This window comes from Aspergillus foveolatus (genome assembly GCF_047715535.1).
Source record: "Aspergillus foveolatus strain CBS 279.81 unplaced genomic scaffold BDW70scaffold_7, whole genome shotgun sequence".
Taxonomy (NCBI): Eukaryota; Fungi; Ascomycota; class Eurotiomycetes; order Eurotiales; family Aspergillaceae; genus Aspergillus; species Aspergillus foveolatus.
The window spans coordinates 351501-364154 of NW_027396071.1; the positions used below are offsets into that span (position 1 = coordinate 351501).

Consider the following 12654-nt stretch of genomic DNA (forward strand, 5'->3'; position numbering starts at 1 on the left):
ACAGGTATTAGAAGCAGTTCAAGAGCAGTTCGGTAGCTCACCAGGCACAGTCCGAGTCCAGTCAGCGCTCGCCTGACATGAATGGCTGCGTTTCTGCATAAAGCACTTAAGCTTACTCATACAGTGCATATTGATCACACAAGGCTGTATTTGAGTAGTAAGGTCACGCGAGATGTTCAGTGAGGCACGTGACGCCAACCTCATGGCATGTGACCGCCAAGTCCGTTAATCAGCATTATCGCGTCGCGCGACCGGCATAAACACCGTACAGTGCTGTTGAAATTCATTTACTTTTCTTATTTCTGCTTTCTTGCGCAACCCTGCTTAGGTACTTAAGGTACCACTTCTGAACCACTATATTAGCATTTGAAAAGCGGTTAAAAAACAACTACAAAGATTTTAATAAGCGTATTTATACTTTCCAATTATTTATAGTAGAAGAAACCTAAGTTCTTCTGGAGAGCTGCCATTGCAAAGCAATTTGTAAGTGTTCTGAAAGAGGTGGCGCGACTCGAACTTATTATCAGCGTGTTTGTAGTCTCGTGACAGTCACATGACTGCAAGGCCGCTTATATAACTGAATTCGGATCGCGCGACCAAAAATCAGGTCTAACCGAGCTGCTACCACGTCGTATGCACACTGCTTTCTATGTGGTAGCTTGACTAAGCATTTACTGTCCCATTTGGCAGGATGCATGAATGCATTCGTCTCTCAGATGTCTACTATAGATCAGGGCCTCTAACAGGGCTGAATACTCTCTACGATAGGAAGCAACTTCTCTTTGCAACCTGATGGTGCGCGACCTTTGCGTTTCTGGCCGTTACTGAGGGCACCGGACTGCTTCGTACTGCAGAATTCTCCCGACTGGTCGAAGATCATTTTCGAAGAAAGATCGAGAGCTAGTTTCGAGCCCTTGCATTAATGAAATATAGGTCGGCGACTGTATTGCTGGTTTTCTGAAGATGCGCCGCATTCGGTTCGGCAGAAGTAGCGAGGCTTGCATTTGAACGCGAATATATATATCTGCGCCAAGGACCATAGTGTCATGTCGGAATATACTATACACCTATGAATCTGCACGAGCTTGGGTTAAAACATGCTAAACCCATTCCAGCTCACAAATCTAGAGACTAGTTGGACATTATACCGATTTCACCATGGTTGTGTCGATCGACTTCCGCTGTGTAGTCCGCTCAGACTTGACGATAGCAGGCTGGTCGTAATCATAAGACCACAGCATGTGAGATACTCGTAATAAAAAAAGAAAGCAAGATGGCTGTGAGCCATTTTTCAATAGATAAAGAGTCAAGTTGGCGCAGAAGCTTTCCATGGTAAAACGCACTTTTGGGGTGTACGGGATCAAGGCCGAAAGCGACCCACAAGATAAGATTGATAAAAGTCTCAGCACTGAGACTGGGGACTACTGGGACCAGGGCGATCCAACAGTAAAGGCTTCTAGAATCCTGCACCGGCAGCCAGCTGTCTCCCGCCGTCCCGGAAACGGGAGGGAAGAGCCGATGTCGCAGCTTACCCTTGTCAGGCTGCCACTACCGACCTCGTCCTCCATAAGATCACGGTGGGCACCCCTCGATCCATGTCTCCAAACCAAGACTACGCGAAACCGTACAAGATATGGCTCAATGGGGCAGTGAGGGCTTCCCGGCATTGACCACTGTCACGGTCGGCGTCGGACATCTACCTGACACTACCTGACACTACTGACACTATCAGACTACTGATTTAATCGAGTTTCTACTTCGCAGGATGAACCTGCACGCATCGGTATAGAGAGCGGAGAGCCTGATGCGTTTAACAGCGCGACGGCCCAGTCCAATTGGTTTAGCGCGCTCTTGTCCAGGAAAATGCCTCGAGCATATGTTTGCCGAGTAATTTCCGATTGCTCAGTGTATTCGCAAGCCGTGCCGTACACTGGGCATATGCTGACGTGACGGTTCGGTCAGAGAAGGCAACAACTACACAGTATTCACAATCACAGCTGCCGGTCAATCAGTGGATTTGACCCGTTTCCGTCGGAGTGTCATCATGCGTTGTGACTGGATATCCTGAGGAGCAGATATTCGAGACGTGCGCGCGGCTTGCAGTATGCACCAGACGATGCGATCATAACTGCCGATACGCATAGCAAGGATCTGGAATGTAGTCACGGAGTATCTTTCATCGACAGATGACTGCAGGAAGGCGTTCGACCAGCCGAGTTTCAATATTGTGCGATCACGAAACTACACTGCAGATGCTGGTATGGCTGATTTATAGCATCGACAATCAATGTAGTAAGTAACTGTGGCTAGTGCACTAGCCCTTATTAAACAAAGTAGCGAATGCAAGCACTGAGATAATAAAGAGTCGGTGAAGACGGACAGAAGGAGAAATGAAGCTCAGATCGGGAAGGTTGTGTTTGTAGCGAGGCCGGAACAGGATGAAGATTACGGCGTATACCAGATCCTGCGTGCTCGAGTTTTTCAGTATGGCCGCGACCAGTGTGGAAATCAGTGGGATGATCATCAGTGACCTCCAGGGGAAGGCTCCTAGGTGATATTCAACTCAACGAGGAGATCGAGCAGAATACAAGAGCGCAGATATTCATCCTCACTCGTAGAGAGATGGCGAGGAGCAAAGTGTAGAATGGTGTACGGATGCTCCCTAGGAGAGAAGCATCAGCCACGCACTAGCCTCAGGCACGGGCTCGCCGCTCGCCGCTCGGAAGCGAAAAAAGTTGTATCAGCCCCACCGGCGGAGCTCTACAATGCTCTCGAGTGGCACAACCGCTGCACTACTAGCCGCTCTTTTCCCCTTGACATATTTGCGTGTATCGGCTGTCTGTGTCCTCGAGCTGTGCCACTTAGTAGTGCTGCTCCCCACGTTTGTCCAGGTCCAGCAGCCTGAGGAGGAGGGGTCGACGGGGACCACTCTTTCTCAAGGACAGGACCTGGACTACGCTGCATTTTCTGGCCTGGCCCATCCTCGACTACTTATACAGCCCACGTTTAACCCCTAGGGCCTTTCCTCAGAATCAATTAATCCTCTTCCCATTCTTTCTCAACCTTGCCTCCCTCCTTCTTATCCTCATCTTTTTTTGCTCCATTGTGGTAGCTCTTTGCCATCTTCCCACCCGACTAGATTCCTACTTCCCCTCCTGACACCGCCACTATGTCTCGCCCGCAGAACATCGGTATCAAGGCCATTGAGGTCTACTTCCCCAGCCAGTGTCTCGACCAGACGGAGCTGGAGAAGCACGATGGCGTTAGTGAGGGAAAGTACACAATCGGTCTTGGACAGACCAAGATGAGCTTCTGTGATGACCGCGAGGGTACGTTTGAATTTTGCCAAAAAAATTCATCTGGCTGAAACTAATTTTTTTGCTGCGTAGATATCTACTCTATTGCCCTCACCACCCTTTCCTCCCTAATGAAAAAATACAACATTGACCCCAACTCCGTCGGTCGATTGGAAGTCGGTACTGAGACTCTGCTGGACAAGTCCAAGTCCGTCAAGTCCGTCCTCATGCAGCTCTTTGCCCCCCACGGAAACACCAACATCGAGGGTGTCGACACCGTCAATGCTTGCTACGGAGGAACCAACGCTCTGTTCAACAGCATCAACTGGGTGGAGTCGTCCGCCTGGGACGGCAGAGACGCCGTCGTCGTGTGCGGTGACATTGCTCTTTATGCCAAGGGCGCCGCTCGGCCCACTGGTGGTGCCGGCTGTGTGGCCATGCTGATCGGTCCCGATGCTCCTATCGTTTTTGAGCCCGGTCTCCGTGCTTCATACCTCACCCACGCGTACGACTTCTACAAGCCCGACCTCACCAGCGAGTACCCCGTTGTTGACGGCCACTTCTCCCTTCGTTGTTACACTGAGGCCGTTGATGCCTGCTACAAGGCCTATGGTGCCCGTGAGAAGGCTCTGAAGGAGAAGACCCAGAACGGCACTAACGGTGTCACTCATGACGAGTCTAAGACCGCTCTCGACCGTTTCGACTATGTCCTCTTCCACGCCCCTACTTGCAAGCTTGTGCAGAAGTCCTACGCTCGCATGCTCTACAACGACTACCTCGCCAACCCCACTCACCCCTCATTCGCTGAAGTTGCCCCTGAGCTGCGTGATCTCGACTATGAAACCTCTCTAACCGACAAGAATGTCGAGAAGACTTTCATGGGTCTGACCAAGAAGCGTTTCGCCGAGCGCGTGCGCCCTGGTCTTGACGTTGCCACCCTGTGCGGTAACATGTACACCGCTACCGTCTACGCTGGTCTCTGCTCTCTGCTCAGCAATGTCACCTTCGACCCCAGCCAGCCCAAGCGCCTCGGCTTCTTTTCCTACGGCAGTGGCCTTGCCAGCTCTCTGTTCAGCGCCAAGATTGTTGGCGACGTTTCCTACATTGTTGAGAAGCTGAACCTGCACAAGCGTCTCGAGTCCCGCACGGTCTTGTCTCCCACGGACTACGAAGCCATGTGCGAGCTCCGCGAGCACGCCCACTTGGCCAAGGACTTCAAGCCCTCTGGCAGCCCCGACACACTCTTCCCCGGCACATACTACCTCACCGAGATTGATGGCATGTTCCGTCGCAAGTACAAAACAAAGGCATGAATGACGACCAGCATATAATCACCATTGCTTCTAATGATCCTCCTACGATGAGGATTCTGTCTATATGACTTCTAGATTCCCTCTTGCATGATGTTGTTATACTCGGTACGATAGAATCGTTCTGTTTCTTTTTTCTGGGCAAGGCGGCGCTGGAAAGCTTCCGGTTCATGAATACGAAAAACATGTTTTGAATTATCATAATACTGCTAATCAATCTATTTATTATCATGATATTTTTCTTCGTAAGTGTCCAGTATGGTAGATAAACCAGGGTTCGAAAAGTTATTGCACTACAGTGCAAAAGACGCACTCGCTTAGCACTACCTAGGTACTCGCGGGTTTTCGTATGAGCTTTGACGCTGCGTTCCTGCGGCTCCTGTTAGCTTGCTGCGATCCTCCCACAGAAACATGCTCATTGGCTGAATTTTGTATGCGGAAGAAAGTAATCATGATGGATCCCGTGCACATTGCCTCCATCCTACAGCTAACCTCAACTTCTTTCTCAGCATCTTCACTTCGACATCCATCCAATACCAGTCCGTACTGGGCGGAATTTTCTTCATTTTCATGCCATATTGTGTTTCAGATAATTCAAGCCGCTACCGATCGATGACGAGAAGATTCGATACACCCCGGCGCCTAGCTGGATCAGGTCGTCGGCGCGTACTGAGATCACCTTAGTCGCTGGGCAGGTATTCTTAGAACATCCAGGACCCTGGAGCTCTCGCAGACGCCATGTTAGTTCCGGAATTCTCTGCCGTGGCAATTGGGATGCCCCATGTTGGATCCTGCTGCTCCATATCACACTCGGCGCTTATACAACCCCCCTCCCAAATAGCGAACGCACCAGAGGCGCGTCTGGCATTTCCGGTGTAGCAGATGTCTACCGACAGCTCTCTTGCCGCCGACCCGTTGAAGCCTGAGGCTTTAGTGATATTCTGGGTAAATTTAGTTCCCTTACTACCCAGAATAGACGAAACATGTCTGTGCCGATTATAGATCCTCCCTGGCGCTTGCGCGAACCATTCCTCAACGATTTACGCCTGAAGACACGGCAACATGCAAAATATAGTAACATTTTGACGCGCAGGTGCCACCTGAAACAGCCGTGCTTGTTGAAGATATCCTGGACATCAGATCATGCCAGCAGGAACTGGCAGCTTAGACCGGATTCTTGCTGAAAACACCTATCCCGGCTGCGGATGTGGCGTTTTAATGGAGCTCTCTCCATGTTTCAGGTTATTTGGTCCCTGGATGATCTGTTGATGGGTTGCTTCTAATTTGGCTGTGGGATCTCTGATGCTCAAAGCATTTAACGGCCAACCATTCCCACCTCTACTCAGACCGAGTCTCGTCTTTCCATTCGCAAGTGTCATGGTTGGGATTTGATATCTCTCTGTTTTAGAAGAATTTTGGCCAATTCTTTTCTCTACCCATCGTCTGGGAAGCTGGTCCTCCCGTCTTCACCTACCTAATACGCCTATATACTCCTCTTGACTACCACAAGACAATGTCCCTGGGCTTTCCTTACTACCGGCCCACCACCCCTCCTGTCCAGTACCAGGAGCTGGCTGGGCAAACACATAATCACATTGCATCAGATTCGTCTATATACTCCAACGATTCGTCTCCATGGTCTGCTGTCACTTCGACTACGAGCCCAACAATCGATTCTCCTCCCCGGTACCAGCACGGACCTGCTCTTCTACCTAGGATCAGATCACAAGACGTCGTTATTGAGCCTCCACCAACGGCAGGACCGCAGCGTCACCGGCGGTTCCTTTCCAACACTCGAAACCCACCAGGCTTCATTCCTTACCCACCTCGGCGTCCGTCAGTCCAGCGCAATGTGGTTGAGGTATCAGATAGACTTGCAGCTGTCTCATCTGCTCATACCTCGCCTGTCTATGCTTCTTACAATGAATCAGCACTTTCGTCCCCCGTGAGCATTACGGCCTCCCACAGGCGCGAGGATTCTGGCAAGCACTCTCGCTCGGGCTCCGCGTCGAGTATGGAAGAAGCCAAATATGCCTACCTGAATTATCGGCAGCGTCCAAAATATACAGCTCAGCCCCAGGCTTCCCCTACCGCACCCATCACACCGGCCACACCAAGTATCATGGTGTATCCCCCATTCTCACGGGACTCGCCAGCCGAACCCGCAACGAAGACCCAAGGAACGCCAGCACAGCTTGCGCTCCCTGCTTCCCCGTACCACTATGCTCAAGTTCCCAGCGCCCAATGCTCACCTGTTGGCATTGCGCATCCGGTTCCCACCGTTTGCCCGCAGTCAACCACTCTTCTTTCGTATCTTACAAGCCCAACGCAAGCGATCAACCTAGTCCGCAACGTAAGTGTAATTCCCACCAGAGGCATGCACGACTATTTCTGGTGGGATATTCGAAACCTACGCAGCTGGACTTCTTTCTCATTGGAAACCTTCAACTCAATCAAGGGACTCACCAAGCTATTGAAAACGGCGATTCCTACAAGTCTGGCTCCTCCAGCTGTAGTCCAGAGCAGCCGCCTATCCCCAGACTCCGAAGCTGCGCTTGTTAGTCTCGTTCAAGATATCTATGCCCCGCGAGTCAATGCTGCCCTTGCGGTGTCACAAGGACCGGACCATTTATCTCTTTACCCAGCCCCCACCCCTCGAATACCGGCCAACAAGAACTACGGCGGCCCGCACTTTCTGGCTAACTATGCCTCCGATACCGAACAAACTACCTCGGGCCTCCCTCGCGGCCGCCTCGTCGGGATAGCGAAGAGCTTCGACCGGTGGAACACAGGTATGCGCAATGAGGCACCCCACCGGCGCGTTGAGTACCTCAACGGCCTCGCCCACCTCCAGCGTTGCATGCGCGAGCACTCTTGCCGCTATGGCTTCATCATCACCGAGATCGAGCTCGTCTGCGTCCGTGCAGGCTGCGACCCCGGTGACGACGTCCCATACTTCGGATTTCTGGAAGTCTCCGCGCCCATCCCCACAAATGTCGCCGCTCGTCCGGCCAATGCCAGCGACGACCCCGTTGAGCACAACTCAACGGCATATGCCTCACCTAACTCGCCCACTCCCTCCGTCGACAGCTCTCTGGCCAGTCAATCACCGCCTTACAATCACAATCACCATGAGGGATACTCCAATGAAGCGACAGAAGCCCTCAATGGCCCCATGACCGCGAGCTTAGCGCTATACTTCCTCCTTATGCTCTCGAAATCCGTCCCACTTCCCTCTCAGCCCTCCTCCCATCTTAATGTTGGCGGTCCTGGCGCACTGACCCGTCAGAGAACCCTACCAGAGGGGAAAGATAAGTGGATTCCGGAGCCGCAGATTGGCGAGAAACGTGATGCGAAGCGCGTACGGGGCTGGATTTGGCCCCATGATGCATGGCATCGGAGGGAGGGGGGTGGTGTGCCAAGGTCTAAGGCAGCAGCGGCGGCACCAGCGAAGGCGAAGAAGTGGCATAAATAGGGCTGGCTAGTACTGTTGCGTCTGGCTGGGTTATTGAAAGGAGTATAGGTGTAACTTACTGGTCTGGGAGGGGTTTTATTATATCATGATAGCATTAATCTAATTTTCTCCCTTTGAATATCGCCTGTCATGGCCGTAGAGACTCTGAGCCTTTATACAGTCTGAGGATCAAGGACCGGCTCGTACCTCAGGGCAATCAAGCGTTAGGGCTCCCAGCTAGAAGACTAGACCTTCATATTGCACAATGCTTTCTCAAAGAATGCCCTTTCAAGCTTCAGGAAGTTCAGCGAATCGATTTCCCAGCCCGCAAAAGCACTCCATCGACCGCTCAACATCCAAAGCCTCATGCTTCTCATCCTTGCCAAACGCTCGTTTCCCAAGCACCTCCTCCAGACTCCACGCAATCCTCTCCGCGCCCAACCTCGCGCCCTCCAGATTGGGTGCCCCAGGACCAAGCCTCAATGCCGCAAGCCTTCCCGTCATATACAGCGGCACCTCCGCCTGCCACATCAGATCATCCGTGAGACAGGGTAAACCCCCAATTGATCGAATAGGGTAGTCTGCATGCATTTTCTGCAAGAACGGCAACTCGTTGACATCCATGTGCATCCCCGTCGCAAAGCAGACGTAGTCGATTTGGTCGGGAAAGTTGGGAATCGGTGGGTTGGTGGCGAGGCGCCAGGTTTTTGTGGCGGGGTTATAGGCTTTCTCTGTGATGATTGTATGGGTGTGGATGGAGAGCCTTTTGGCAGCAGCGTGCTTGAGCAGGATCTTCTGATAACGGGGGGTGATGCTGCCGCCGCCGCGGGCTGTTTTTATCATTTCAAGGCGCTCTTCGTCTGTGTCCGCAGACCAGAAGACGGCTTTGGAATAGTTCTTGAATTTGCCCATCCAGGTTAGGGTGATATCGAAGTGTTTGACTGCCGCTTGGGTATTAGCATGTACTTTCCAGAAGCAGATGAAGAGGAGGCGAACCTTTAAAGTCAGACCTCACCAGAAACCACACCTTGCTTACTCCCTTCCTGATCGCCATATCGACAATCTGCGCAGACGATAGTCCGCCTCCCACGATGACGAGATTCGTTTCCTTCCGTGCTTGGATCTTCCTCTTAACATGCAGGCACGGAAACAAACCCGGTCTGAGGTCGGAACTGTGACACGCGCCCTCTTTCTCCTGCTCGCTCAGTTCAAAGGGCATGATCTTCTTCCCGCCAGGTCCAACGGCCAGCACCACAGTTCGGGCATAGAAGACTCTCTCATCCTTTGTGGTGACGGTAAAGACCTTCTTCACGGAGTCAAGATCATCCACATACCCATACGTAATATCAGAAACCTCTGCTTCCTCAATAAACCCCTTTCTATCCAACCGATACCGAGACACGACGCTCTCACAGAAATCTCTGAACAGCCCTGTGCCAGGCGAAAAATAATCCTTGCGATCGCGTTCGTCGATTTCAGTGTCCCCCAGCACTCCCAGATTACCTTTTCTCTGCTTCAATCTCTGCCGTTGTTGCTTCTTTTTCCTGTGCTTGGAAAGCTCTTTCCCTACGCAGCCTGGTATCTCCCACAAATCGTCTTCGCGGCTTTGCTCGGTCGTATACGCGAGCATGCCGTCGCGGTCACTAGGGTCGACATGGAAGAACATAGGGCTGCGGAGCTGAGCGATCTCGAGGGTGTCGAAGGCCCGATGCCATTTTGTGAGCCAGTGTGGGGATGTCGAGTCTAGGACTTTGATCAAGGGAGAATCTTTGCTCTCTTCTTCGGGCTCGGAGTCCCAGTCGTGAGAGGATACAGACGTTGCTGAGTATCTGCTCTCGGTGAATGTCGTGGAATTAGTAGAGGTGGAATCCTCGCTCGATACTGACGAGGCCCTCTCCTTCCCTTGTGCAGCAGGTTGGTGCTTGGGAACCCCCAGGCTCCCCATCTTTCCCGGTCTCCTTCGGACTAGGTTCATCCTGCCCTTGTGTTTATTGATCCAGTGGTACCGCTGATGCTCGGCATCCGTGAAAATTGCCGAAGGGGTGTGTTCTCTCAGTCTGGCGGCGACGGCGAGACCGCAGGGACCCGCGCCAATGATGAGAACGTCGTGGAGTCGAGCCATTCCTGTCGTATGCTAACCTTTGACGTGCTGCGAGGATTTAATTATTAACTAGTTTGGGAAAAGAGGTAATGATGATAGGTCTGTGGTGCGTAGGGGATCAATTGTTTGATTGTTGTATCTCAATTCTAACATGGAATGTTATATAGGGGATTCAAGACTGATAGGCACTGGTATCGTGCACCCTGTGGATGTTCCTCAGGGTACTTGAGTCCCCAAGGTACTCGATTATTACTCCCTTTAGAGGGTGTTGAAATGATGCGCACTGCGTTGACTGTATGGGGTAGGGCTGAGGACCTTGGGGCTGCTGCATCAGATCAGACTTCCTTCACGAGGTCCTTTTCGTTGACAGTACCACAAGACTCCTTGAGTATTGGTTTTCACAATTCAAAGAAAGACTGTTTCTTGTCGAGCCATCTACCCTCTTCATGGACGAAAAAGGGTGAAAATTGATCTATAGAGGCGCAACCCTGCCTCAGCCTCCAGCCGCAGTATCATTCTTGAATGACTGTATCCCGACCTATGATCGGATTCGAGGCCAACCTCGATATCCATGGTGACTCTCAAAAAAGCCAAGTGACAATGGCTGCGTTACAGTTCTGGATTCGTCATTGTGACCCCAGCCCGTGGCCGAACAGTCTTTCCAGCACCGCGGGGCCAGCGCCAGGAAGTATGAGTGAGCGAGGATTCTTCAACAATCCTCACATACCTACCGTCCGGCCCCTTCAGCCTCTGCAGGCTGGTTATGCAAAACACCCGTTGACTGCATGACGGTATACATGTCTTCGTTTCTTGTTGCCAATGCTTGGTGCTAGTGGTTAGGTTATGGAGCAATTCGCAGCCTCGCCAAAACCGCAGTTTGTCGAACTGCTGTCCGTACCTAACGTTCACGGCCGTTTTCACATTAGTTCTGGTGAAGGTGAGACCTAGATTAGGCAATGGCAGTGGCAGGAAACAGCGCATCTGCCCTCTCTCTGTCTCGCAGTCTAGACAAGGTCAGTTTGCCAATTTCCAATTAAAAAATTATCCAAGCCTGGCATGACATTGTAGAAGTAGGCACGGAAGCACAGTTACCCTCACTAAACCCATAACAGAGGCTGGATCTTCGTACTGGGCATCATGATACGTCTCCGCTTGGGTACTGGGATGCCTGATTGCCTGGCAAACGTAGGAGAATTGCTCTCCCAGTTTGACGAGGAGGTCGTTGCGTCAGCGGGTGTGAAATCGGCTTTCTGCTATACGTTGCGTCTTTCTCTGAAGACGTTTCAGTGTGAATGAGCCCGCTGGGGCAGGGAGGAGGGAGGAGAGGTTGGAGATAGAGAGTCGGGATTGGGTCAAACGACTGCAGGAAGTCCCTTCTCAACCACGTTCCGCCCTCTTTCAACCGCACTGCGCTCGGTAAATGACCTTTGCAGCCTATTACCAAGGTCTATAAGGTACAGACAAGATGCGGAACAAGATGTGGAACAAGATGTGGAACAAAATGCGCATACTCTGTGGCCCAGCAGAAGAGAAATCCAACCAAGCCACGAACCCACAGCTTCAGTCCAGGACCTACTCAGCATATTCCTTCAGGCGAGAAGTGGCAGAGCTTTAGGCAAGCATACACCTACGTCGTCACTGTTGGGTGCCTACTCCCCCTTGCTGTCTGGCAAAAGTATATTCCAGCTACAGTAGTCACCTATAGGAGGCTGACGCACCTAGCAAAGGCAACCTTCGAACCCAACGAGGTACCCTACTATCTAGGTATTATCCAGCACACCAAAATCGTGGCCAGAGCCTGCCGCTCGGGTAGAACAGAAGGCTGTGTAGATGACGTTTTAAGGTTGCGATACCGACCCTTGCTTGCTCTCTCGCGTCCCCACTGGAGGCGAGCTGTACCGACATGGCCACCACCCGGCAGCAATGCGTTTCAGGAGCCGCCGATGGCCACTCGTGGCGTGGATCAGAAGATCTCTTGCGGTTGGATGTTCCGTCGAATAATCATGGGCCTAGCCCCTTGTACCGTGGCTTAGACGATTTTCTCAAGCTTGGACGCGTCCAACAACTGGGAGTGTCATGCGAACTAAACCGTACAATTGAGAAGACCGCGACGCAGCACACCTTTTAGCTGGATGTCTGCTCCAGAAGTTCCACAGAGGCGGAAAATGCCTTGAGCGATGTGCCGGATAAGCCTTGGAAGTCAACCGGGTCACACTGACCTGTTCACCCATAGCGTCGACGAATACACCGGAGAAACAGGCGCAGACGCAGGCGCGGCCCCGCTCCGCGATGGGATAGGTTATACAGAGTAATCTGGATCCTGCTTCCTGATGCCTGCGGCTCCTGCCTAGGCTATCCCGCAGACGAGCAGGAGAACCTAGCTGGAAACAGCAGCTTGAAACTGCATCTAACGGGGATGACCCGCATTGACCGATGCGGCCAGAAGCCAAGAATAAGCCTGCCGTACCGTCGGATTGTCAGATCCCCTCATTC

The 12654-nt window shown here is 52.0% G+C and overlaps 5 protein-coding genes across 5 annotated transcripts; 3 read left to right on the forward strand and 2 right to left on the reverse strand.

Annotated features, from left to right (window-relative positions):
• The first annotated feature begins 482 nt into the window (after positions 1–482).
• On the forward strand, positions 483–2660 carry BDW70DRAFT_129881 (uncharacterized protein). The gene has a single exon (XM_073735707.1). It carries the CDS (start codon positions 1330–1332, stop codon positions 1651–1653), a length of 324 nt encoding a protein of 107 aa, XP_073599174.1. The 5' UTR covers positions 483–1329; the 3' UTR covers positions 1654–2660.
• Positions 2661–2682: 22 nt separating this feature from the next.
• Positions 2683–4840, forward strand: erg13 (hydroxymethylglutaryl-CoA synthase). The gene is made up of 2 exons (XM_073735708.1): positions 2683–3329; positions 3390–4840. Exons 1-2 carry the CDS (start codon positions 3170–3172, stop codon positions 4607–4609), a joined length of 1380 nt encoding a protein of 459 aa, XP_073599175.1. The 5' UTR covers positions 2683–3169; the 3' UTR covers positions 4610–4840.
• Positions 4841–6862: 2022 nt separating this feature from the next.
• BDW70DRAFT_129884 (uncharacterized protein) lies at positions 6863–8109 on the forward strand. Its single transcript, XM_073735709.1, has one exon. The coding sequence runs from the start codon at positions 6984–6986 to the stop codon at positions 8079–8081; it is 1098 nt and encodes a 365-aa protein (XP_073599176.1). The 5' UTR covers positions 6863–6983; the 3' UTR covers positions 8082–8109.
• Positions 8110–8273: 164 nt separating this feature from the next.
• On the reverse strand, positions 8274–10701 carry BDW70DRAFT_171264 (FAD binding domain protein). The gene is made up of 2 exons (XM_073743174.1): positions 9057–10701; positions 8274–9001 (listed from the first exon to the last, which is right to left on the reverse strand). The coding sequence occupies exons 1-2, from the start codon at positions 10180–10182 to the stop codon at positions 8349–8351; spliced, it is 1779 nt and encodes a 592-aa protein (XP_073599177.1). The 5' UTR covers positions 10183–10701; the 3' UTR covers positions 8274–8348.
• On the reverse strand, positions 10702–11390 carry BDW70DRAFT_109329 (uncharacterized protein). The gene is made up of 2 exons (XM_073734491.1): positions 11223–11390; positions 10702–11165 (listed from the first exon to the last, which is right to left on the reverse strand). Exons 1-2 carry the CDS (start codon positions 11266–11268, stop codon positions 10771–10773), a joined length of 441 nt encoding a protein of 146 aa, XP_073599178.1. The 5' UTR covers positions 11269–11390; the 3' UTR covers positions 10702–10770.
• Between the last annotated feature and the right edge of the window lie 1264 nt (positions 11391–12654).

Bases quoted from the DNA above. Each gene is read 5' to 3' on its own strand.
- BDW70DRAFT_129881 (XM_073735707.1), top strand. From the start codon at position 1,330: ATGGTAAAACGCACTTTTGGGGTGTACGGGATCAAGGCCGAAAGCGAC.
- erg13 (XM_073735708.1), top strand. From the start codon at position 3,170: ATGTCTCGCCCGCAGAACATCGGTATCAAGGCCATTGAGGTCTACTTC. The intron at 3,330-3,389 runs GTACGTTTGAAT...TTTGCTGCGTAG, and splicing joins CTTCTGTGATGACCGCGAGG to ATATCTACTCTATTGCCCTC.
- BDW70DRAFT_129884 (XM_073735709.1), top strand. From the start codon at position 6,984: ATGCACGACTATTTCTGGTGGGATATTCGAAACCTACGCAGCTGGACT.
- BDW70DRAFT_171264 (XM_073743174.1), bottom strand. From the start codon at position 10,182: ATGGCTCGACTCCACGACGTTCTCATCATTGGCGCGGGTCCCTGCGGT. The intron at 9,002-9,056 runs GTTCGCCTCCTC...CCCAAGCGGCAG, and splicing joins GGTGAGGTCTGACTTTAAAG to TCAAACACTTCGATATCACC.
- BDW70DRAFT_109329 (XM_073734491.1), bottom strand. From the start codon at position 11,268: ATGGGTTTAGTGAGGGTAACTGTGCTTCCGTGCCTACTTCTACAAT. The intron at 11,166-11,222 runs GTCATGCCAGGC...GACCTTGTCTAG, and splicing joins TCCGTGCCTACTTCTACAAT to ACTGCGAGACAGAGAGAGGG.